The sequence below is a fragment of the Ranitomeya variabilis genome, chromosome 6 (assembly GCF_051348905.1).
Source record: "Ranitomeya variabilis isolate aRanVar5 chromosome 6, aRanVar5.hap1, whole genome shotgun sequence".
NCBI lineage: Eukaryota > Metazoa > Chordata > Amphibia > Anura > Dendrobatidae > Ranitomeya > Ranitomeya variabilis.
Genome location: NC_135237.1, coordinates 49,543,679 through 49,568,072, shown reverse-complemented (window position 1 = coordinate 49,568,072; position 24,394 = coordinate 49,543,679). Strand labels below are relative to the sequence as shown.

At 42.0% G+C, this 24,394-nt stretch overlaps 1 protein-coding gene across 3 annotated transcripts in view; it reads left to right on the top strand.

Moving 5' to 3' along the window:
- Nucleotides 1-24,394, top strand: part of ODAD2 (outer dynein arm docking complex subunit 2) — a 188,608-nt gene that overhangs the window by 9,090 nt on the left and 155,124 nt on the right. For all 3 annotated transcript variants that reach the window (XR_013216796.1, XM_077268455.1, XM_077268456.1), the window contains exons 4-9: nt 1,774-1,969; nt 10,334-10,440; nt 11,147-11,283; nt 11,375-11,491; nt 13,280-13,497; nt 21,742-21,888. Coding sequence is in view for 2 of the 3 variants with exons in the window: in XM_077268455.1 (XP_077124570.1) it covers nt 1,774-1,969; nt 10,334-10,440; nt 11,147-11,283; nt 11,375-11,491; nt 13,280-13,497; nt 21,742-21,888 (922 nt within the window). In the remaining variant the exon portion in view is untranslated. The remainder of the gene's footprint in view (nt 1-1,773; nt 1,970-10,333; nt 10,441-11,146; nt 11,284-11,374; nt 11,492-13,279; nt 13,498-21,741; nt 21,889-24,394) is intronic.

Sequence of the window (24,394 nt, the reverse complement as noted above, 5' to 3'; positions counted from 1 at the left end):
GATGGTGCCCGTATCATACCAGTCAACATTTTCCAGCCGAGGTTCCCCAAACAACGAAGAAGGGAAGAACTCAAAAAAAGGTGCAGAGGGGAATCCGGAAGGCCACAATTTACCATTGAGAAACCTGGCCTTTACAGTAAAGATTGCTTCAAAGAGTACCACATGTACACAAATTAATACAATTTGTTTTTACCCTGTTGACACAACACACTTTCATAATCTGATGTACTCTGTATAACTTATACATGACTCCACTTTATCAATTCATATACCAGTAAAACAAAAAGCATTACTATCTTTTTCTATAACTATGCCTCTAGATAACTTCCTTGAGGGATATAGTTTCCAAAATGGGGTCACTTGTGGTGGATTTCTACTTTTTAGGCACATCGGGAGCTCTTCAAACGCAACATGGTACAAGCAAACCATTCCATCAAAGTTTGCACTCCAAATAGTCACTCCTTCCATTCCGAGCCCTGCTGTGCTCCCAAACTGTAGTTTTCCACCACATACTGTATGGAGTATCTGCCACATATGGGGAAATTGTACAACTATTTTTGGGGTCCATTTTTTCCGGTTACCCTTGTGAAAATAAAAAATTGGGACTAAAAAACATTTTTGAGGAAAAAAGGGATTTTTTTTTGTATTTTCACGGCTCAATCTTAAACATTTCTATGAGGCACCTGAGGGTTCAAGGTGTTCACCACAAATCTAGATAAATTCCTTGGGGGGGTCTAGTTTCCAAAATAGGGTCACATGTTCCGGGTTTCCACTGTTTAGGCACATTGGTGGCTCTCCAAATGCGACATGGCGTCCGCTTTCGATTCTAGACAGTTTTGCGTTCAAAAAGTCAAACGGTGCTCCTTCCCTTGCGAGCCTTGCCGTGCGCCCAAACAGTGGTCTTCCCACTACATATGGGGTATCGGCAAACTGATGAGAAATTGCACAATTTTTGGGTTCATTTTATCCTGTTAACCTTTGTGAAAATAAAAAAATTGGGGCTTAAAGTTCATTTTTGTGGAAAAAATTGGATTTTTTTTTCACAGCTCTACGTTATAAACTTCTGTGACGCACCTGAAAAATGGAGACGCTGTGGGCCTCTCAAAATGGCACCATTATTTATTTATTTAGTTATTTATTTATTGTTTTACAAACTTTGTATTTTTTTTTCACCACTTAAATAAAAAGGAACCTATTCATGTTTGGTATCTACCAACTCATACTGACCTGGAGAATCAAAATGGCAGATCAGTTTTAGCATTTAATGAACATGGTAAAAAAAAACAACAAGCATTTGTGGAATTGCACTTTTTTTTAAATTTCAACATACTTGGATTTTTTTCCCCGTTTTCCAGTTCACTATACGGTAAAACGAATGGTGTTGTTCAAAGGTACTGGATTTGCTATAGTGATTTCTGTGACCGATGTATATATATATATATTTTCACATGCCGAACAATCACAGATGTGATCTGCCCCATAGATTAACACTAGGCCGAGTGCTATACAATGTTTTATCGCATAGCACTCGGCTGTAGTGTGACTCCGGCCTTACTCTGAGGGTAAGGCCAAATGGAGCAAGGGCAGTGCAGCCGAAAAGCATTGCTTGTAAAAAAATATATTCTGTAAAATGTATGAACATGCTAGAAAAATGACCCCACTTATGGTATGGGCTGGATTTTCTGCCACCAGGTTAACATACCCACCCCAGTCATACCATGGTAAGAGAGTTATCATTAGCATCCCGGTTCATTTGTTGTTTTGTATTTTCAGCAAACAGAGACCCGATATCAAGAATCCTCGGCGCAGGCTTCGCTACCGTGCAAGGAGAAGACACCTCTATGCTGCGCCTCTTCGACCAAATGCGACAAAAAGAGGATCAAGAGGCCGAAATCAAGATGAAAATCTTCCTGCTGCTCCAGCAGCTTGATATGCAGCTGCTCGACAGCTCTTTAAAGCAAATTTCACAGTAAGTACATTAACAAACGACGATATTTCCAGTCTTCTGATTTCAGACTTTTTGCTACATATATTTTTTTATATTTTAACACTAGAAGTCCCAGAGACGGGTCATTTGACATTTCTACCTTTGAAACCCAGAGAAGGGTCAAATGACCTAAAGGATTTTATCTATAGCTTATCTTATCTCTATTCACTGTCTTTTGTTCTGTAATTAAGGCCATTACTGTTGCACCACAGGAGGTTGTTTGCTGTTTTCCATCGAGTTTACCCATGTAGTTTCAAGTTTCAAGTTAGTTCTGTTCAGTTTATTGTATTTGATAATATAAAGACTATACATATTGTATTTAGTTTATTTTTATTTGAGCAAAAAAGCGCTGAAACGAATCATTTTTTATATATTTTAAATAGAGAATTAGAAATTTTAGAGCAAGGTACAGCTGTGAGTAATGACCAGAAGCATTTGTGTCTAAGGCTATGTGCACACTTTGCGGATTCCACTGCGGATTTTTCCGCAGTGGAATTCCAAAATCCGCAGTGAAAACCCGTTGCGGTTTTTAATGCGGATTTATCGCGTTTTTTACTGCGGTTTCTTCTGCGGATTTTCATCTCGTCGACGATATAGTTAGAAATGTCACGTGATCACATCGTTCGTGCAGTCAGTTTCACATCGTCCAAGAGGCGTCACATGCAACTATCTTGTTAACGATGTAAATTTTGGCTCCGCGTTAGCCTCATTGCAAACGTTTGCAGAACGATTTTTCACAATGGCAGGAAGAGGAGAATTTAGACCGACATCGTTCATCTCAGCGTTACACTGAACGATGCTGCACATCTTCTGACACATAATTGGACGAGGATCGTCAGATTTGAGATCCTGACCTCAAATCTGCGATCAGCGATCCAACGATGTGTTCGTCCGATATCTTCACGTTACACGCAACAATGTGAAAACGACATTGCATGAACGACGTGATCATGTGACGTTTTCAAACGATATCGTCAACGAGATCGTAATGGGTAACTGTACCTTTAGGCCTCAATCACACTAGCGAAAAAAAATTGCAGCATGTTCATTCTTGTGCAAATTTGGCGCGAAAAAAATTTGCACACGAGGACTGAAATTTTAGTGTGAAAAATATACAAAAGAACAACTGTTATTTGTTTCGATGCTTTTTATTTTTTTTTAGAAACCAATAAGTTTTTTTTTCACTAAAGGGTTATTTCACACCAACATCAAACAAATAGTCACATTTTCAAGATGAGCAGTGTATAAGCGGCATGGCCAAACAAATGCGATAAAACAGTGAACAAGAAAACAATATAATCAAATTATACAACAGGGAGGGATGTTGGTGGAGGAGTGGGAAGAGGGGAGGGGGGAAAGGGTAAAGGATGCTTTTTATTTTTGTTATAAAAATGTTAAAAAAATACAAGGAATAAAACAATTCCACACATATTTTCAATAGGCTGCAGTGGGGGGCTGTGTGTGTGAGTGGCATGTCCTTGTGTGACTAGCATTTCAGCACTCACTCAGCAGTCTGTCTGAACATGTCGGAACATACCTGGCACTGCCTGGGTATGTCCCTGGTACATTTGCCACACGTGTATTTGTAGCAGTCAACACTAGGGTTGAGCGACTTTTATTTTTATAGGATCGGGTCGGGTTTCACGAAACCCGACTTTCTCAAAAGTCGGGTCGAGTGAAATCGGCCGATCCTATAAAAAAGTCGGGGTCGGGGTCGGCCGAAACACGAAACCCAAGGCAGTGCAATGGGATACTATGGTTCCCAGGGTCTGAAGGAGAGGAAACTCTCCTTCATGCCCTGGGATCCATATTAATGTGTAAAATAAAGAATTAAAATAAAAAATATTGATATACTCACCTCTCCGACGCAGCCTGGACCTTACCGCTGGTAACCCGCAGCCTTCTTTGCTTAAAATGAGCGCGTTCAGGGCCTTCCATGACGTCACGGCTTGTGATTGGTTGCGGCCGCTCATGTGACCGCCACGCGACCAATCACAAGCCGTGACGTAATTCTCAGGTCCTAAATTCCTAATTCTAGGAATTTAGGACCTGAGAATTACGTCATGGCTTGTGATTGGTCGCGTGGCGGTCACATGGGCGGCCGCGACCAATCACAAGCCGTGACGTCATGGAAGGCCCTGAACGCGCTCATTCTTAGGAAGGAAGGCTGCCGGAAAGAAGCCGAGGGTGAGTATATTCCTATTAGGTATATACTCACCCTCGGACGCGCCCTGCTTCTTTCCGGCAGCCTTCTTAAGAATGAGCGCGTTCAGGGCCTTAGATGATGTCACGGCTTGTGATTGGTCGCGGCCGCCCATGTGACCGCCACGCGACCAATCACAAGCCGTGACGTAATTCTCAGGTCCTAAATTCATAGAATTAGGAATTTAGGACCTGAGAATTACGTCACGGCTTGTGACTGGTCGCGTGGCGGTCACATGAGCGGCCGCGACCAATCACAAGCCGTGACGTCATGGAAGGCCCTGAACGCGCTCATTTTAAGCAAAGAAGGCTGCCGGTTACCAGCGGTAAGGTCCAGGCTGCGTCGGAGAGGTGAGTATATCAATATTTTTTTATTTTAATTCTTTATTTTACACTTAAATGTGGATTCCGATACCGATTTCCGATATCGCAAACATATCGGAACTCGGTATCGGAATTCTGATACCAGATTCAAAAGATCGCCGACCTCATGGCCGACCCCACACAGGGGTCGGGTCGGGTTTCATGAAACCCGACTTTGCCAAAAGTCGGCGACTTCTGAAAATGGACGACCCGTTTCGCTCAACCCTAGTTAACACATCTCTCAGTTGCACAATTGTTCGTGCATCGATGGTTGACCTGACACTTCACCCTTTTGCCAGGGCTGGGTGTGGAAGGAAGTTGCCAAAGGAGTTTCTCCTTGCGTGCCTTCTTTTCAGTCACATGACGGCCACCTAACTCTTTTGCAAGCTCAACCAGGAAGTCCACCCGTCTCTCCTGCACCCCAGTGCATGCCTGATAAAGAACATGAGCATTGAGTGCTGCCATGTCAATCATGTTGTAGAACACGGCGACTGGCCATCTCCGTATTCCTGCACGCACGCTGTACTCCCGCACCATTTGGGCCATTACATTCACACCGCACTTTGTGTGGTTGTATTGTGTGACCGTGTTTGGCTTCCTTTTGTTGGTATCCTCAGTCTCAACCATGCTGTGCATGCTGCTGAGAATGTAGATGGCTTTCTTTCATTTGGGTGCATACACTGTCAGTGTGGCACCAGTGGTTGAAAACACCTGAGTGGTGAATTCAGTGCGGTCCATCTGTTTAGCGGATTGAGGAATTTCCCGGCGACTCTTGTTGACTGTGCCGAGGATAGTGGTTTCCCGGCTAAGCAGTCATTGTGCAAGTGACAATGATGTAAAGAAATTGTCCGTGGTAACAGTTCTGCCCTTGTCCATGAATGGTTCCATCAGCCTCATCACCACAGTTTCGGACAGTCTCTCCCCGCTGGGACGACTGGGGTCCTTGCCAAGATATGGGAGGACATTACAGATGTACTTTGATTTCAAGTCGCAAGCCACCCAAAACTTGATGCCAAACTTGTCTGGTTTTGTTGCAATGTATTGCAGAAAACAGCAGCGAGTCTTTGATGGGAAAAGCTGTTCATCAATAGTGATGTGTCGACCAGGGTTGTAGGATGCGATGCAGTTGGTGACAACCGATCTCCACACATCGGAGATTGCAGCAAACTTATCGGTCTCCACTCGCTCACTGCGCGTGAACATGTCATCAAGGCGTAGGTGTTGCACGATGTCTTGAAAGCGGTTTCGGGTCATAGTGGCAATGATCCTTGGGTTTCCCAGGTTTGCTGACCAGCTGTCACGTAATGATGGAACCTTGGTCACCCCCCGCAAGATAATGACTGAAATAAATGCCATTAGTTCCGGGAGACCCATGAACCAATCCACCTGCTCCGTGTGACGTGCATGTTGAGTAGTCCATTCTTCAATGCTACGAAGCATGTCAAGACTGATAAAACAGAGGAAGCTCTGAAGGCGACTCTGGACACTTCGTCTGGCCTTAGCACTTGGCTCTCCATCTGTAGGGTACGGTTCTATTGGGGTCAAATGGAGATGTTTCCCCACTTGTACTTCATGCCACACTGTGCTATCTTTTGCGGTCTCTGTTGGCTCACTCGCCAACCGAGCTCTCTTTTTTGGTAGAGCGGAGTCTCCTCATCTGCAAGATAAATAATTTCAAATAAGCATTTTGTTTTGGTTCAAAATAAAAAAGATAGTCAGGAAAAAAAAAAGAGGTAACTCACACTGCCTTTTTTGGCATCCTGTTCTGTCCGTTTTTGAAACAAGCAGAACAGGATCCCTTTTGGCCCCCATGCACCGTGGGTGGTGTCCGTGTGCTATCCGTGAATCCACAGATAGCGCTGTCTGCTGTCACCACATACTCACCTCCCTCCAGCGCCTCTTCTCCTCTCACTTCCGGTTCACTCTTGGGCTCAGTGAAGTGAATATTCATAAGCCTAATGAGCGGCACTGGAAGTGAGAGGAACTGTCAGCGCTGGACTGAGGTGAATATGAAATTCTTTATTTTTAGGCTTTTCACTTTCCTCCGTGGTCCGTGCACACGGAAGTCACCGACCCTTATCTGCACCAACCCCTGCAAAACATAGGATCCAAATGAACAGGCAAAAAAGGGAGTGTGAAGCCAGCCTAACCTGAAGACAGCTCAGAGTCCGAATCCGGTTGAAGGACTATGTCTTCTCCATCTGAGTCAAAAGGGTTTGTGTTGCTCAGAATCAGTTGCAATGCCTCTTCAATGGTGTGCCTTCTCTCCATTTTCTTTCCTGTGAACAAAATAGGTTTCTCCCCCACAGCACATAAAGCTGCATGCAAATTTGCTATTGCAATGCAGCTGGGGGGGTGGGCAGACACTCAGGAGCAGCTCACATTCTCACAAGCAACCCCCACACTCAGGAATAGCTTGCATTCTTCTGTTTACACACTCTTATCTTAGATAATCCCCCCTGCAGATTCCTCAGGCAAAAGCACATTTACAAATAAAAGGATGCTAATTAAAGTGTCAATATGGACTGAGGGTCATTTGACCCTCTCTCAGGACTTCAGGGGGGATCTTGAAATTCCTGGGACTTCTAGTGTTAATGAGCAGCAGAAGCAGCACCATCTGCTTTTTATGTGCTAGGAAAAAAATAATGAAGGGGAAGGTGAAAGATATGAGAATCATTACATTTATTGATTTAAAAACATAGCACCGGGCAAAACTTAATGGATGTGGAAAGAAAAAAAAAATTGTTTTCCAACTCATCCGTGGGATGCAAACCGTGTACATATGTTTTATATTTCTGGGTATGATATAAAATATGTTAGCTGACGTCCATACAATTGCCAGTTGCTAAAAGAAGGAATCTATTTCCAGTTGTTAGATCAACACCACCAAGCTGACTTACTAAGTGTGTGCCACACAGGCCCTAGAGCAGCAGTTTCATTTATTGGGACATCTTGTGGTTCGTGGCTGGGGAATAGAACATTAGAGCATCTCTGATGTAGCGATCGGATCCCTGGGAGTTATCAGCGTCTGATCGTAACCCGCGCACCATTCCCACATTGGTTTGGCTGCGGCATCGCTCCGGAGAGCTGCACTCAGGCTGGAGCCAAGGACAGGAGATCACTTTCCACTGGTAGAAGAAAAAAAAAGACCTCCTGTCTTCAGCAGTTTAGGTTTATATCCACTTAATCAAATAATAAAAACGCTTTACTATTTTGTTTCAAGTCAGCAAGCTACACGACTGCAACCATTAATACATTTTTATGTGTGTAAATACGCGGTAATCTCGAATAGAAATGCTGCCGGTTTTATAACAAATAGCAAGCGAAATAAGGCCCACTCCGCTGACTGTTTCTGGTTATTATTTCAAGACATTTATATTCTGTATACTGGCCGCACAATGCCCAGATAAAACTTCCATTCATTGTCCAAATAATACCGCCATACATTGCCTAAATAACGCTTCCTGCATATGACTGTATGTTCTGTCTGAGTGCGATCCCTAAAAAAATACAAGAAAAAAATTGTTGCATGCCCGAGTTGGATCCAATTATCAGATCGCACTCGACCACGCAAGTGACTGCACTCGGAGGACATATGAGTGCAGTCCGATTTTCACGGACTGAAAAGAATAGAGAAGATGAAGATATTTTTTTTCTCATCTGTTGTGAGACCCTAGCCTAAGGGTCCACGCTTAAAGTATTTACAGTAAAAAACAGTGACGGCATGAAAAACACGGCTTTAGATATGCTAGTTTTTTATGCTTTTTTTACGTACTTTTTACCCGTATTTTTGAATGGGAGAAAAATGCTGAAAGGCTTAACACACTGCAGATGTGAACAAACTCTGTGATAGTTAAAATCTACAGTAAAAAATTAAGCAACATGTGCCTGAGATTTCAGAAATCTCATTCTGGTGCTTTAAAAAACGCTGCGTGTGAACAAGCCCTAATGTTCCGATAATACGTCTTGCACAGCTGGGTTTGCCAACTTGACTTTTGCATTTTTTTTTTCTGGACACCTTATTAAAAAATCATGGAAAGCCAACATGTTTTATTATGAACACACTGAGAAACCATAAAAAATAACTGTGATTTTATGTGATGCGTGATTCTTTTATGAAGACATTCGCAGCTTTCACTGTGACCTGTAAAATGATGATAATTACAGGTCTTAATAATATGTAAATTCTTCTCCAATTTCACAAACGCTTCAATTTTTTTTTTTACAGATCGGAGAAAAAAGTATCCTGATTTTTACTAACTAGCTGTTTGCTAACCCTGGTGTACAGACAACATCTTACTGCTAGTTAGCTTTTTTTTGCTTTTGTTTTTTCCTTCTTACCTTTCATGGCATTTTTACATTTCTGCGCTAGGGCTTGTGTTTTTGGGGGGATTAGGAGTAGCATTGTGTAGTATAAAGTGCTGAAAATTGGGAAAAATACAATTGATTTAGATTGGATCCAAAAGAATCAAGGCACAAACCAATACGTGTGTGTGTGTACATATATGTATATAAACTCCACTCCATGTGTTTGATGCACTGCTGGCAGCGGCACCCAGATGTTGGCGGGCAAAAGGTGGGCAAACCCTTAAAAGAGTAGGTGTAATAATAATATTAGCAAATGCCTTCAATTAGAAATTTAGTATAGTTGTTCAGATTCGCTATGTCGATTACCCCATGAAGGGCATTGTTGTATCCATGGTTACGACCACTAAGAGCTGCCTAACTAACTAATTGTGGTGGTCGTAACCATGGATACCTAAGTTACTGCAATGCCCAACGTGTGGTAAGCGACATAGCGTATCTGAAGAACTATACTAAATTTCTAATTGGAGGTATTTGCTAATTATTATTACACCTATTACATATTGGGAAAGGATCTTTGAGATGGGAAAACACCTTTAATTAAAGCACAGTACAACTGTCTTGGTCATAGGACTACATAGATTGCACAACCACCAAATAAATGTAACGGTGTAAGGGCTCACCAGGTGACATGGATCCACTAAGCCTCTGGTTTGGGTAGGCACGCGGACCCCAGGTGATAGTGTAGCCTCCAGAGGACACGTAGAATTGTGAGGAATGGGACTAACTTGAAACTCAGCAGCAGACGGACAGTTGGAGTTCAACCTATCAGGGATAGATGCGAGTTGAAACACAGTAGTACAAATAATGGAGGATACCAAACATAGGACTGGAGTCTCAATTCCAAGACAGGTGTGTGAGTCAATGGGCTTTAATTAAGTCTAAGGAGATGATGTAATAGATTCACACCGGGCGTGGAGCACAACAGAGGGCAGCGGACCCAGGAGAAGGGAGCGGAGCCTGGGATAAGCACTATATTCCAATCTTACAGTGTTGTATTTGCCGTAAATTCCGCTACACGGGGCTTCCACTTCTAGAACTTCCACTTATTATTTGGAGAGTAGGATTTCCCTGCACTTAAGACTCCCAAGCATTTCCAAGATTTGGAAGCTCCAAAGATGAATGTGGACTGCACAGAATGACATCCGGGGCCATAGGTTACGTTTATATCTGTCTGATGGTAATCCTTAGTATCTGATCATTCATTCATTGCCCTATAACTACAGTTCTATTGTAAGTGGCAGAAACAAGCGTTCGCAGCAGATCACTGTCGCGGATGGAGGAACGTTACCTCGTGTGACTCAGCCAGGATTTTCTATTTGAGACACTATTACTAAAACACACGAGGCCGTCCACTTACAGCAAAGACAGATGTTCTGGGTCAAGGTAATAGTCTCTTTATGTTTCTAATTTCAGAGAAGTCCGGGTTTCTCCCACCGCAGTGAAGAATGAAATTAATCTAATCAGACGTTTCTGCAAAGATGAAGACAAATCTGTGCTGAAATCAATCGAATACACTTCAGGTCGGTGTTCTGCGCTGCTTTTATCACTTTGTACTAATATATTTTATTTGACTTTATACCACAATTTCTCTGCAATCATCTATATAAATAGATTCATTGGTTTGTGTCCTATAGATCAAATTCTTTTTAGCTCCACTTTATTTGAACAATAGCAGATTTGCTAAAAAGACAAAAAAGCTGAAAAAAAATGAAGAAAAGAAAACATTTTTTTTTCTCCAGCAAGATGGCGCCGCCGGCGCCTGCTCAGTAGCAGCTATCGGATCACTGCTACTGCGCTTGCGCGGCGGGCGCCATATTTTCAGTGCTTATTTTGTCCTGCAGTATGGACTTATAAACCCACAGCACTCAGGTCAATTATTTCTGGATTTCATCCTTTTGCAATGGAAAGGCTGAAATCTGCACCAAGTCCTAAAAAAACTGCTGTAAATTTCACTAATTACAAGCTTGAATTTTGTTGAAGTTAGGCTATGGAAAAAACCTCCTTATATATACCACGCGCGACCTTAGCTTAGCCCATGGCGTATTTGGTGCAGATTTTACATTCAGATCTCTTACCTAAAATCCCAATCATTTCTATATCTAAAATCCGGGCATATTTTCCGCACTTATTGGCACATTTTGGTTGGATCTACTCACAGTCCCCAGATTCGGATCTGCATACAATACACATCTCTATAATTAACTTTTTTTTAAAATTTCTTTATAGATTATGAATTTTCCAATGGTTGCCGCTCTCCACCTTGGAGACAGGTTCATGGGGAAATCTGCTATTTGATGGTTACACCACATGACAGTCAGCCTTTCTGTGTGACGTACAGCACATCGGGTGCCTTTATAAACTCGGTAAGAACATTTCTATGGTTTTGACCCTTTATCTTGTTTTTCTTCTTCGTTTTCACTCACATCCACTAATACATTCTAATACATTCCACAGGGTAAAATGAAGGATAAGGATGAAATTAACTATGACCGGCAAAGTCAAGTTTATAAAGATCTCATGACATTACTGAAGGACAAGTCCCCAAAATTTTCTGAAAACATCACTAAGCAGGTACCCCATAGTCCTAATATCTCTTATTATTAGGTATCTTTACATTGAAATCGGCTGGACGGTTCTTATTCCTAAAGACATATCAATGATTATAGAGGGAGTTTATTTTTTCCTCTACTCCAGTTTGATTCTCAGGTAAAGTGATATTTGCACGGGAACTTGCCATAATTTCCACCATCCAATTCTTTTGCTGTATGGAGTTGTATGGTGCATTCTGTGTTTTTTGTTTTTTTTTCTGTATGGACATGTGATTCCTATGGAAAACGATGCATATGAATCATTCACTGACTATTATAGGGTCTAAGATCCAAATTCATCGAAACAATTTTGGCAGAATTCCGACTTAAATTGTTTTAAAAAGTCACGAAATTTAGGTACATAAATTTTGCGGCTTTTGGCATTTTTCACACCCAGGCAAAAATGGGCAGGAAAGGTCAGTCATCTAATTCATGACGAGCTGTGGTGTTCCTTACTCCAGAAATCTTACTCTGGTCAGAGACGCAGATTTTATTTGCATCTTTTCTGCTTCAGAATTTGCAGCAGAATCTGTGCCTGTTGCATGTAGATTGGACTACAGATTTGCTGCACATCTGTCCAGATTTAAACCTTTTTTTTGCAAAAGGTAAATTCTACTCTGATTCTGCCCGAAGAATTGACTTGCTGCAGAGGTACAGAAAAAAACGCAACAACAAACCATTTCCATGCGGATTCCGCACACAAAAATTTTAAAACTCATCCATATTGCTGGCAATGTAACATGCTGCATGTTTACACGTGTAAAATCCCCACCCTACATGCGACATGCGAGCCGAGCCTTAGGGTATGTTCGTACACACACATGTTGCATATTTGGTGTGGATTTTCCACATGGATTTTCGTACAGGAAACCTGCAACAAAAGTCGGTATCAGCTGCGCAGATAAAATTACAACAAACCTAATCTACACGTAGCTGAACATTTCTGACATTGACATGAGGTGCAGATTTTAATATCTGCCGATCAATTCTTTGTGCGGAATTCAGCACGGATTTCACTCTTTGCAATGGAAACATTGAAATCTGCAGCAAATTCTCAACAAAATAAGCAGCAAAATCCACATGCACTATGTTGTGCTATGGATCTATTTGCTGTTTCTCTTGGGTGCCAGGAATAGGATTTGTGGCGATTAGGTGCCAATAATATAACTTTTAGCCTTTCAGGATTCATGGTAGAAATCCAGTTGTACTGACCTGGTAGGAATCCTTAATTTAAACAATATGCTAAAGCTAGGATGTGAAAGCAGGGGTAATATGGCAGCTTTGGCCACAACATGGATCATGAGGCCAGAGATCACTAGATGCGACTGATACATCGCAGCTCAATACAGATGAATGGCAACACGATGACTTTGGACAGAATACGCAGCCAAAGATAGCTATGTGCCGCTGCTACATTGCAACATAATGGGGTCTGATTGTGACCTCTTGGGTACCACAATCGTGACAAGAAGGTGCAAATAAAACTTGCTTGTCGTACCATAGGGATCGCAGTGAGACCCCATTATTGCCGCCATGTAGCAGCAGCACATAACGATCTTTGGCTGCGCAGTTTGTCCAGAGTCACCATAGCCTATGAAAACTATATCGTAAAGATAGATACATCCATTTGGAGCATGATTTTCTCCGTGCTCACTATATAAAGCAGTTACTCTGTGCTTTTACCCTGTCCATCACTACCTTTTCCCATTATACTGATTTACTTCGCTCAGAACGAGCACATGATTCATACCCCTGTATTGTCTATTCATAGGATTTTATATATTTTGAAGACCCACCAGTGGCTCAAACCGTCCAACATGTGGATGTAGTTGAAGAGGAGGAACCAAGCCAAAACCATTGGTCTAATGAGTATCCAGAAAAGAAAGCACAGGAGAAGACAAGGAATCCACTTGTAAAAAGCAAGACTAACAAGGCCAAATTAGAGCCGTCTCTGAAATGGAAGAACCTAACCCTTTATGATCACCAGGAGTATGTTGTCTTTTCAGTCCTAATACCTTGCAATTCCTGTCTATATGGACGCTTTAAATTAGCCAGATACACACACAAAGGGACAAATTATTTTAGTTAGCGGCAGTGATTTTTGGAGATGGAAAATTTCTCTGAAAACCTCAGGAAATTCGGAGATTGCGTGCCTTCGTACGTACTAGTTGTAGAAGATGACAGACATAAAACGTTATTAAATTCTGTCCTGATTTATGTGGACATTATAATTCACTAATTTAATAAAGATGAGAAATTAGGAAGGGCTGGAGTTTAGCATAATGTGCTGCTGTAGTTAGATGTTTCATTGCCGGATAATTGTGCACATTTTAGGTTACTTCTGTGCAGCCACCTTGGTATGTAGGGATGGTAAGAGAATTGCCTTGCAAATGATGTGCCATGTGGAACTGATTTCTGTAATCACAAGACCTGTAGATGTACTGTAGTGAGTACGCCTGGCTTAACACATCCAACATTCATGATCTGGGTGCAGACTGGAACGCCCGCACAGGGTCTACTGACCAAAGCTTAGCAGCCTCATATATACCTGTGTCAGGAGACCGTTGCCGGTCCAGTTCGGACATCATGGTGTCATGCGTCTGGGTTCAAACCCGCGAGCGTCTGCTTTGTCGTTGGCTTCACTGTCTGCCGAGTCACAGCAGATACACCTTTTCTCCTGGTGTTTAGATTCTGTTATCCTTGTTTCAGTCTATTTAGGGTAACAAGTGTTTTCATTTAATCATTTGTCTGCCCTATCATCTTTCGAGTGCGGCTTTGTATAGTTTCCCCCTGCTGGTATTTCTTGCTGGTGATAGTCTCATTTGGATGTCCAGCCATACTGCAATAGTTGATAACCATTCAGTTAAATACCAGCTAGGGTTTATCTTTCTGCTGTTTATGTTCTTTACCCTGTACCTATGTTCTGATTCTTTTTAGGAAGAACAGTACGTACTTTATGTTGTATTTCATGGTTTACTTTACTCACTCTGGGATCTCTTTCTATTTCAGCACACTTTCCCTTCTGTAGGTAATTTGCACTCTGCTCTGCCCTTCAGTACTTTAGGAGGAACGTGATGCGCTCGACGGCCTTTCAGGCAGTTTAGGTCCGAGTTGCCATCGTCTGTTCTATGGTTAGGGTTATCTCAGCTCCTTCAGGAAACATTAAGGACTTGGGGGTCAAAATCTCTAGTTTGTACAGGAACCGGCAGGGTCAGTTGCAGTTTTTAATGTGTTACCTATTAACCTGAGTGAGTTGGTACGCTATCATAACGCATGGTCCGGGATGGGATCATGATTGTCAGACGTGTGAAACCAGCCTAATTTGTGTTTGTGCTTTCTTGAGTGTTATTAGTCTTTATGTACAAGTCTATATTACTGCTCTGTAAGATCTCCTTGTTGTTTGCGGCTGCTGTGGGGATTATAGAAAAAAATAAAGCCTTACTGTACCTCAGTACGGCTTTGAGTTAATGTAGACATATATGGAAGTTTTTGCTCCTAGATTTGTCTAGAATCAAGCATAGCAAAAATGTGACATCCTTCATTGTTGTCACTTCCCAGACAGATGATTCCATAATTTATCACATGGGATGCAGAGGGTCTGTGAACAGGCAAATTTTGCTGTGAACTTCGCCAAAGATTTTACCCACTTGTATGCAAAAATGTGAAATCTGCAAAATAAGTCAATCTATTCTGCAGCGTGTGGAGGAGATTTGTTCAAATCTCATCCACATGGGTAATAATATAAATCACTGCTGATTTTCCAGGCACAAATCCTCAGATTTTCTGTTATGTCCATTCACTTTACCCACCCCTGTTTCCCTTTCCCAGCTTTTGGCCTTGTGCACGCTACTTTATTTTCGGTCCAAGTGCTATCTGTTAGAAAACGGATTGCACTCGGACCAATGTTATTCAATGGGGCAGTGCATGTGGATAATATCGCAGTATACATGATTTACCTCCGAAAACCATTGAGAATCACCATTCAAGTCTATGGGTGTGAGAATAAAATCAGAAGCCATACGTTAACTGACTTTTCCGCATGTATTGCAGTTCTGTAACATAGGAATCTGTAAACAGTCTTGTAAATGATTAATAGCTGCTAGTAAAAAAACAAATTGCATATGGATGCCTGCACACATTTCTGGATGCAACTCTGAATGATTTTTTATAGTCATTTGAACCTAGCATTTGAGTGGGTCAATTCTTAAAGAGGTGGTCCACTACTTTTTGATTGATGACTTATTCTGAGTATGTCTGATCGGTCGGGCTCAGTATAGATCATCAACGTCTGATCGGTTAGGCTCAAGATAGGTCATCAATGTCTGATCGGTCGTGCTCAGTATAGATCATCAATGATCGGTTGTGCTCAGGATAGATCATCAATGTCTGATCGGTCGTGCTCAGGATAGATCATCAGTGTCTGATCGGTCGTGCTCAGAATAGATCATCAGTGTCTGATCGGTTAGGCTCAGGATAGATCATCAATGTCTGATCGGTCGTGCTCAGGATAGATCATCAATGTCTGATCGGTCGGGCTCAGGATAGATCATCAGTGTCTGATCGGTCGTGCTCAGGATAGATCATCAATGTCTGATCGGTCGTGCTCAGGGTAGATCATCAATGTCTGATCGGTCGTGCTCAGGATAGATCATCAGTGTCTGATCGGTCATGCTCAGGATAGATCATCAGTGTCTGATCGGTTAGGCTCAGGATAGATCATCAATGTCTGATCGGTCGTGCTCAGGATAGATCATCAGTGTCTGATCAGTCGGGCTCAGGATAGATCATCAATGTCTGATCGGTTGGGCTCAGGATAGATCATCAATGTCTGATCAGTCGTGCTCAGGATAGATCATCAGTGTCTGATCGGTCGTGCTCAGGATAGATCATCAATGTCTGATCGGTCGTGCTCAGGGTAGATCATCAATGTCTGATCGGTCGTGCTCAGGATAGATCATCAGTGTCTGATCGGTCATGCTCAGGATAGATCATCAGTGTCTGATCGGTTAGGCTCAGGATAGATCATCAATGTGTGATCGGTCGTGCTCAGGATAGATTATCAATGTCTGATTGGTTGTGCTCAGGATAGATCATCAATGTCTGATCGGTCGTGCTCAGGATAGATCATCAATGTCTGATCGGTCATGCTCAGGATAGATCATCAATGTCTGATCGGTTGTGCTTAGGATAGATCATCAGTGTCTGATCAGTCGGGCTCAGGATAGATCATCAGTGTCTGATCGGTCGTGCTCAAGATAGATCATCAGTGTCTGATCGGTTAGGCTCAGGATAGATCATCAATGTCTGATCGTGTCGGGCTCAGGATAGATCATCAATGCCTGATCGGCGGGCTCAGGATAGATCATCAATGTCTGATCGGTCGTGCTCAGGATAGATCATCAGTGTCTGATTGGTTAGGCTCAGGATAGATCATCAATGCCTGATTGGCGGGCTCAGGATAGATCATCAATGTCTGATTGGTTAGGCTCAGGATAGATCATCAATGTCCGATCGGTTGGGCTCGGGATAAGTCATTAATGTTTGATTAGTTAGGATCTGACACCAGGCACCCCCACCAATCAGCTGTTATCAGTGCCGGTGGCTACCACCAGCCGAAGTACTCACTTGTAAAGCTGCTCCATTTTCTGATAGTGGCCGCTGCAGGGTACTACACATCTCCCTCCTATTGATTTGAATAGGAGGCGGATGTGCAGTTCCCTGGCATGGCGACTACTAGAAGACGGCCAGCTCAGCAAGTGAGTAATGCCGGCTGGCGGCTGCCGACACCAGTGACAGCTGATCCGTGGGGGTGCCGAGTGTTGGACCATGACCAATCAGACATTGATGACCTATCCTAAGGATAGGTCATCAGTGCCAATGTAGTAGCTAACCTCTTTAATAGAAATGTTGTGTCTTTTTGATTGGCCAAACGAACAAAAGTCTGACATAAATAAGTTACACTGCAGAATGTAATAAGTTTTGAAAGAAATCGCATACCGCTGCGTTTTTAAAAAGAGCACACCTCAGGTCAATACATTTTTACAAATCTCATTCATTTTATTGCTACAGTAAATCAAAGTTTGTTTGTTTTTTTACTACCTCAAAGTTTAACTGTCATTTTGTAAAAGTTTTTTATATATTACAAAGCCTGCATAGTGTTGTTGATCGATGGTGGTCCGGGTCATGAAACCCTCACTGATCTCTCAAAACATTGCTCTGAAGTGCACAGATCCTGAATGAGTGGTCTGCAGGCTTCATAGTAAATCTATGGATCTGCACATCCATTCTACAGAGCAGCCCCATATTTCTTTTTTTTATTGTTTTATCAAACTATAATTTATTTATCTTTAAGGCCCTCTCACATGTACGTGTTTCTGGTACGTGTGGCATCCATTTTTTTAACGGATTCCACATTTAAGCATTATAAGCTATGGTGATCTTCACATGTATGCGTTTTCACACAGACCGCGTATCCATGTGAACAATACACAAAGACATGTCCGTTTCCTCCCGACAGCATGGATGACAAGGGCCAATACAGGCCTATGGGTCTATGAAAAACATGTACAGTACATGGATGGCGTCAGTGTGTCACCCATGTGCTGTACGCTTTTAACATTGCAAAGTATAGGAGAAGCTTTGTCATTTCATTCTTTCTTTATCCGTATTGGAAAAACACTGATGGCATACTGATGGAAAACACTGATGACACACTGATGGAAAACACTGATGAAACCCTGATGACATACTGATAGAAAACACTGATGACACACTGATGGAAAATACTGATGGCACACTGATGATACACTGGTGATACACTGATGAAAACACTGATGACACACTGATGGAAAATACTGATGACACACTGATGGAAAATACTGATGGCACACTGATGATACACTGGTGATACACTGATGGAAACACTGATGACACACTGATGGAAAATACTGATGGCACACTGATGATACACTGGTGATACACTGATGGAAACACTGATGACACACTGATGGAAAATACTGATGACACACTGATGGAAAATACTGATGGCACACTGATGATACACTGGTGATACACTGATGGAAACACTGATGACACACTGATGGAAAATACTGATGGCACACTGATGATACACTGGTGATACACTGATGGAAACACTGATGACACACTGATGGAAAATACTGATGACACACTGATGGAAAATACTGATGGCACACTGATGATACACTGGTGATACACTGATGATACACTGGTGATACACTGATGGAAAACACTGATGAAACCCTGATGACATACTGATAGAAAACACTGATGCCATACTGATGGCACACTGATGGAAAATGCTGATGACACATTTATGGAAAACACTGATGATAAACAAGGGGACACAGATGGAAAATACTGACTTACTGACTGCACACTGATGATACACTGATGACACACTGATGGAAAACCCTATGCCATACTGATGACACACTGATGACACTCTGATGGTACACTGATTACACACTAATGGCACGCTGATTACAAACTGATGACACACTATTTACCCACTAATGGCGCTCTGATTACGCACTGATGACACACGGATGGCACGCTGATTACCCACTGATGACATCAGTACTGTTTTTTTTACGTACGTGTTTTATACGGACGTGTGAAGGAAGCCTAAAGGCTCTTTCACACATCCTGATATTTCTGATACTGGAAAAACCAGTACCGGAGATATCCATGTACGTGTGTTTAATATGTGTGGCAACTGTGTGCTACATAAGTGTCACATGTACCAGCGCCTGGGAATCGGCGGTACTGCTTATCCTGTTACGCGGCGCCGGGTGCTGAAGACAGCTCACATCATTGCTGCCTGCTCGCGCTGCGATCAGCGCTAGCAAGGGACAATGTTGACAATTGTATTCAACTGTTAACAGCTAGAGAGCCTGAGCTATATATATATAAATAATAATAAAATATGACATGTGGTTACCCTGTATTTTTGAGAACCAGCTAAGCAAAACTGACAGCCACAGGCAGCAACCCTCATCTGTCAGCTTTAGCAAGGCTGTTTGTCAAGAATAGAGGGGTCTCCAGAATAGCTGCTTTGAGCACAGCATCATTGACCAGTGGTGACTTCATCATCGAGGTTACTGCTGGTCATTGAGGCTGCATTCCTAGCCGGGCCCCTGAACTGCACTGACCTCAGCACCATGAGAGAAAGTCAGTGACTCCACCGCAGTTCAGCTCAGTGAGTTCACCACAGTTCACAGTGAAAAATTTCGGAACGAAGGACAGGTAAGGGATATGGTTGTGTTTTATATTTGTTTTATTACAGGAGATGAGGGCTTCAATGGAATGGGCGTTAGGTGAGTATAACAGTGTTTGTTATTTTTAAATAAAAAAGGAAAACTGTTATTTGTTTTTATTTCAAATGAAGGACTTTGTCCTGGCTGTGTGTTTATTTACCATATAACTATATGATTAGTAATGGATAGGTGTCTTATAGACGCTTTTCCATTACAGAGCCATGGGCTTGATATCACTGGACAATAAAAAGCTGACATCAACCTCACAAGTATGAACCCCACTTCCTACTGTCAGAAGGCAGAGCCGGGCAAAATCACAGAATTGGCGCATCTAATAGATGTGCCTTTTCTGGGCGTCTGCAGGCTATTTTTACGCTAGGGGGCAATATCATTAGCCCCTTACCAGCCTGAGAATACCAGCCCCCCAGCTGTATGCTTTAGCTTGGTTTGTTGCCAAAAATGTGGGGACCCCACATCGTTTTTTGTTTAATTATTTAATTATCAAAATACGGCATGGAGACCCCTCTATTCTTGATAACCAGCCTTGATAAAGCTGACAGCTGAGAGTTGCATCCCACATCTGTAAGTTTTGCATGGCTGGTTATCAAAAATACAGGGCAATTTTTTAAAAATGTATTTATTATAGCACTGTTAGCAGTTGAATACAACCTTCTACATTGTCCCCTGTTAGAGCTGATCTCAGGCAAAGCAGGGGAGTATGATGAGAGTGGTCTTCAGCACCCGGGGCCGGGGAACAGTGTGAACAGTATTGCTGATTTCCAGGCACTGGTACGTGTCACACTGAGGACACACGGATGTCATCTGTGTGTCATCAGTGTACACATGTGCGGGACGTTTTGCGGCTCTTGCTGCTGTTTAAAAATGGACACGGTCTGTGGAAACACACTGACATGTGCGCTGACCCATTCACTTGAATGCGTCTACGTGTGTAAGTGTCTCCGGTATGTGTGAAAACTGTCACCACACGTACCAGACACACTGATGTGTGATAGAGCCCTAAAGCTGTGTTCACACCTATTTCTTACACTACACTCAGACCAGGATAACTTTCAATATTTGCTCCAAACATAACTCCCTTGAATTTTGCAGGTATTGACTGCTATTGCTATAAGACGAATGACGAGCGGTACATATTTGTTTGCAGGATTCCCTGTATTTAAACCAGTAATAGGCAACGGTCTGACAAAAAGTAATCTGACGTGTACCCCAATACTTAGACATGGGCCTGAACAGCTCCCGCTACGCATCAAAAGAAAGCACAATCCGGTCACACCAGCTGCACGTTTATAGATTTCGATAGTAGAGACTCAGCTTTAGCATTTCAAAGCCGGTGACCTCCTGCACAGATTCTTTCCACTTTCTGCCATAGAATCTGTTTTTTTTTTACTCCACTAATAGGCCAATTACATCCAATAATTTGTTTCCCAGCCACGTAGCCCTGAACCCTGTGAGCAGCTATAATATCTGTGACATCTGTGAGCCCAGGAGTGGCTCCGTGCCCTCACCAACTTCATTTTTTTTAACATAAAAAGATTGATATATTTTCCCTTTAAAATGTTGAAGGCAAAGAAAAAGCTGGCATAACACTTGCCGAGAGACATACAATATGCCGAGAGGGGCAGATCCGTTATTTGCATTGTGCCCTCGTACCCTGAATGTACAATATTTATCTGCAGACGTTTCTTTATAATGAACCCGTTGTTTGTGTTCTTCTCTACAATTGACCCCCTCCCATGCAAAATTGTCCTATAAAGCATTTACAACCCAACTTGCAATAAAAACACTGCAAGTTACAAATCTAGTAACTGCACATGGGAAAGGAAAATGTGAAGACATTAAGATTTCATTGAAAATGAGAATAACTTTTTTTATTTATTTTTTTGCCAGCTTCTGAACAGTTCATTTATTTTTCCAGAACCACATTTACAAGCAAGGACGGGAGGTCTGCAGACAAGAAGGATGCGTCCAAAGAGCCGAAAACTGTAAAGCCAATAAGCTCTGAAAGTAAAAAAAGGTCCTTCATTGTCACCCCTGGGTTCAGGAGGCAATCTGCCTTAAAAAGGTAGGAATTTTTATGATTCATTTCTTATCGCCCATAGAAAACTACCATGGGTATATATTTGCCAAAAGGTATAGTTTAAATAAACAAGATTTATCTTAATGGCAGATCGCTTTGCCTACTTCTCCACCTAGAGGGTTGTCCAGATAAAGATTATTTTCTATAGGCTCAGGCTGGTAAGAAAAAACACACTAAATGATCTCACACAGCTCACAGTCTGTCGCTTACCCAGTCCCCGTTGGTGTTTACTTTCTGGTCCCATCTCGACACAGCAGAAATGGGGGAAAATGCCATTGAGAACTGGGTACACGATTATCCCTGGCAGTCCATAGGGATTGACTAGAGCAGTGGCACACAAATCTCTTCTCTTGGTGATTAAATGAGGGTCTCAGTGTTTGTACCCCGACCACTGTAGTAGTAGAACTGGAGCAAGTTCGGAGAAGAGCTATCAGGATGGTGAGCGGACTGCAAACTATGTCCTAAGAGGAACGGTTTAAGGATATGGGAATGTTTAGCTTGCAAAAAAGAAGGTTAAGAGGAGACTTAATAGCTGTCTACAAATATCTGAAGGGACATCACAGTGTAGAGGGATCATCTTTATTCTCATTTGCACATGGACACATAAGAAGCAATGGAATTAAACTAAAAGGGAGAAGATACAGATTAGATATTATAAAAAAAACTTTTTGACAGTGAGGGTGATCAATGAGTGGGACAGGCTGCCACGAGAGGTGGTGAGTTCTCCTTCAATGGAAATCTTCAAACAGAGGCTGGACAGACATCTGTCTGAGATAGTTTAGTGAATCCTGCATTGAGCAGTGGGTTGGACACGATGAACCTGGAGGTCCCTTCCAACTCTAACATTCGGCCCCAGTTACAAGGGAAATGCATCCTCCTGCTCCCTCCCTATACATTTTGATGACATGACCACTGTGCATAGAGGAGGAAGCGCTGGCAGCGTTTCCCAGTACTGTATACATAGCGCTTGTTAAGCTCTTAAAGCCCTGTGTATACAGCAATAGAAAAGGCACAGATGGTAAGATGGGAACTCCAGCTATCTCTGACATCGGGATGCCCTCTTCTGCAGCTACACGATCGCATGTAGCTGTACTCCTATCCGTTTTAGAACAGCACTGCAGAGTCGGAGCAGGACCAACCAGACATTTAAAGTCTATGGGTGGTCCAGAAGCACTTTAAGAATTATTTCCAAAATACCAAGTTCTACCTTTTCCTCGGCTACTTCTTGCAGCCCAATAGACCATGAATGGAGTGGAGGCCAAGCATGCGGACCTACGCTCCAATCAAGATGGGACCAAAAATCCCTGTTCTGGCGATCTCTGCAGATCCTAGCAAGCGGAACCTCATCAATCAGCAATTTCTATATCTTATTTTGGGAACAACTCTTTAAAAAAAAATCTTCCAATCATCGCCAATCATCTTCCAAATGCTGACTTTTGTGAATCGGGCTGATTGGTGTTGAGTGATCACTGGATAACTTATTTTTTTAATATTTACCCATTTAAATAAACATTCAGTTTCCCAATAAATGAGAATCAAGCATCTGGATGTGATATTTTATAGGCGTTGGACATCGAGATCGACTTCACTTGTCCTGATGAACTGTAATACGTCTCGCACTCAGGACCAGACAAAAAGAATTGTATGATCATTGCTGAAAGATTATCTTTGATTGATGTCAAACAAAAGCAGATGTTACTAAATTGTACAGATAATGAGTGGCAGCCGGCGATTTTGTTTAATTCCTGCAAACGGACTTCTCATTCCCTCTAATGTAAATTTGGAATTTTTTAAGATGGAAAAGATAGAAAATGAGAAAACTGAAGCTTATTTTTTCTTTTATTTTCGAACAAAGATTCACTTTTGTTGCGAGGTAATACTAAACAGATGTCCCATCCGGGAAGATACACCTCCCTCACTAGGTATTCGCGTAATTATTTTTCTATCTAATTTCACCTTTAAAAGTGCAGAGATGTTCAGAGATTTCTCTCAGATGTGGAAATCCAACGATGGAAATAACTGTTTATGGAAACTGAACCCTTACAAAAGCTGAATTTTTATTAGTTACTTCATTCACTTCGGAAAAAAAAAGACTTTAAAAACATTTTGTTTTATTTCAAAGACTATATTTTTCAACCATTATGTTACTTGTTAGCACATATAACACATTGTTTGGTGTCTTACATGCAATAATGAGGTCATCTGTTCCTTATTTTCTCAAATTGTATAATAAAATAATATTCAGACACCCACTGGATCCGTAATGTGTCTCTAAATTCAACCCTATAATTAATGGAGTTACTTAATTGATGCCTTTATTCATCAACATTAGGTCGGTGGATGTCCAACTATCGGCATGAGCTTCGATCATCTGTTTTAACTTTGTATTTTTATTTTTGCGCTTTGTTTTTTTTCCAAGAGTCAAAACTTTTATATTTTTCCATTGAGAGCTTGTTTATTGCAGAACATGTTCAGCATTGAATGACAACTT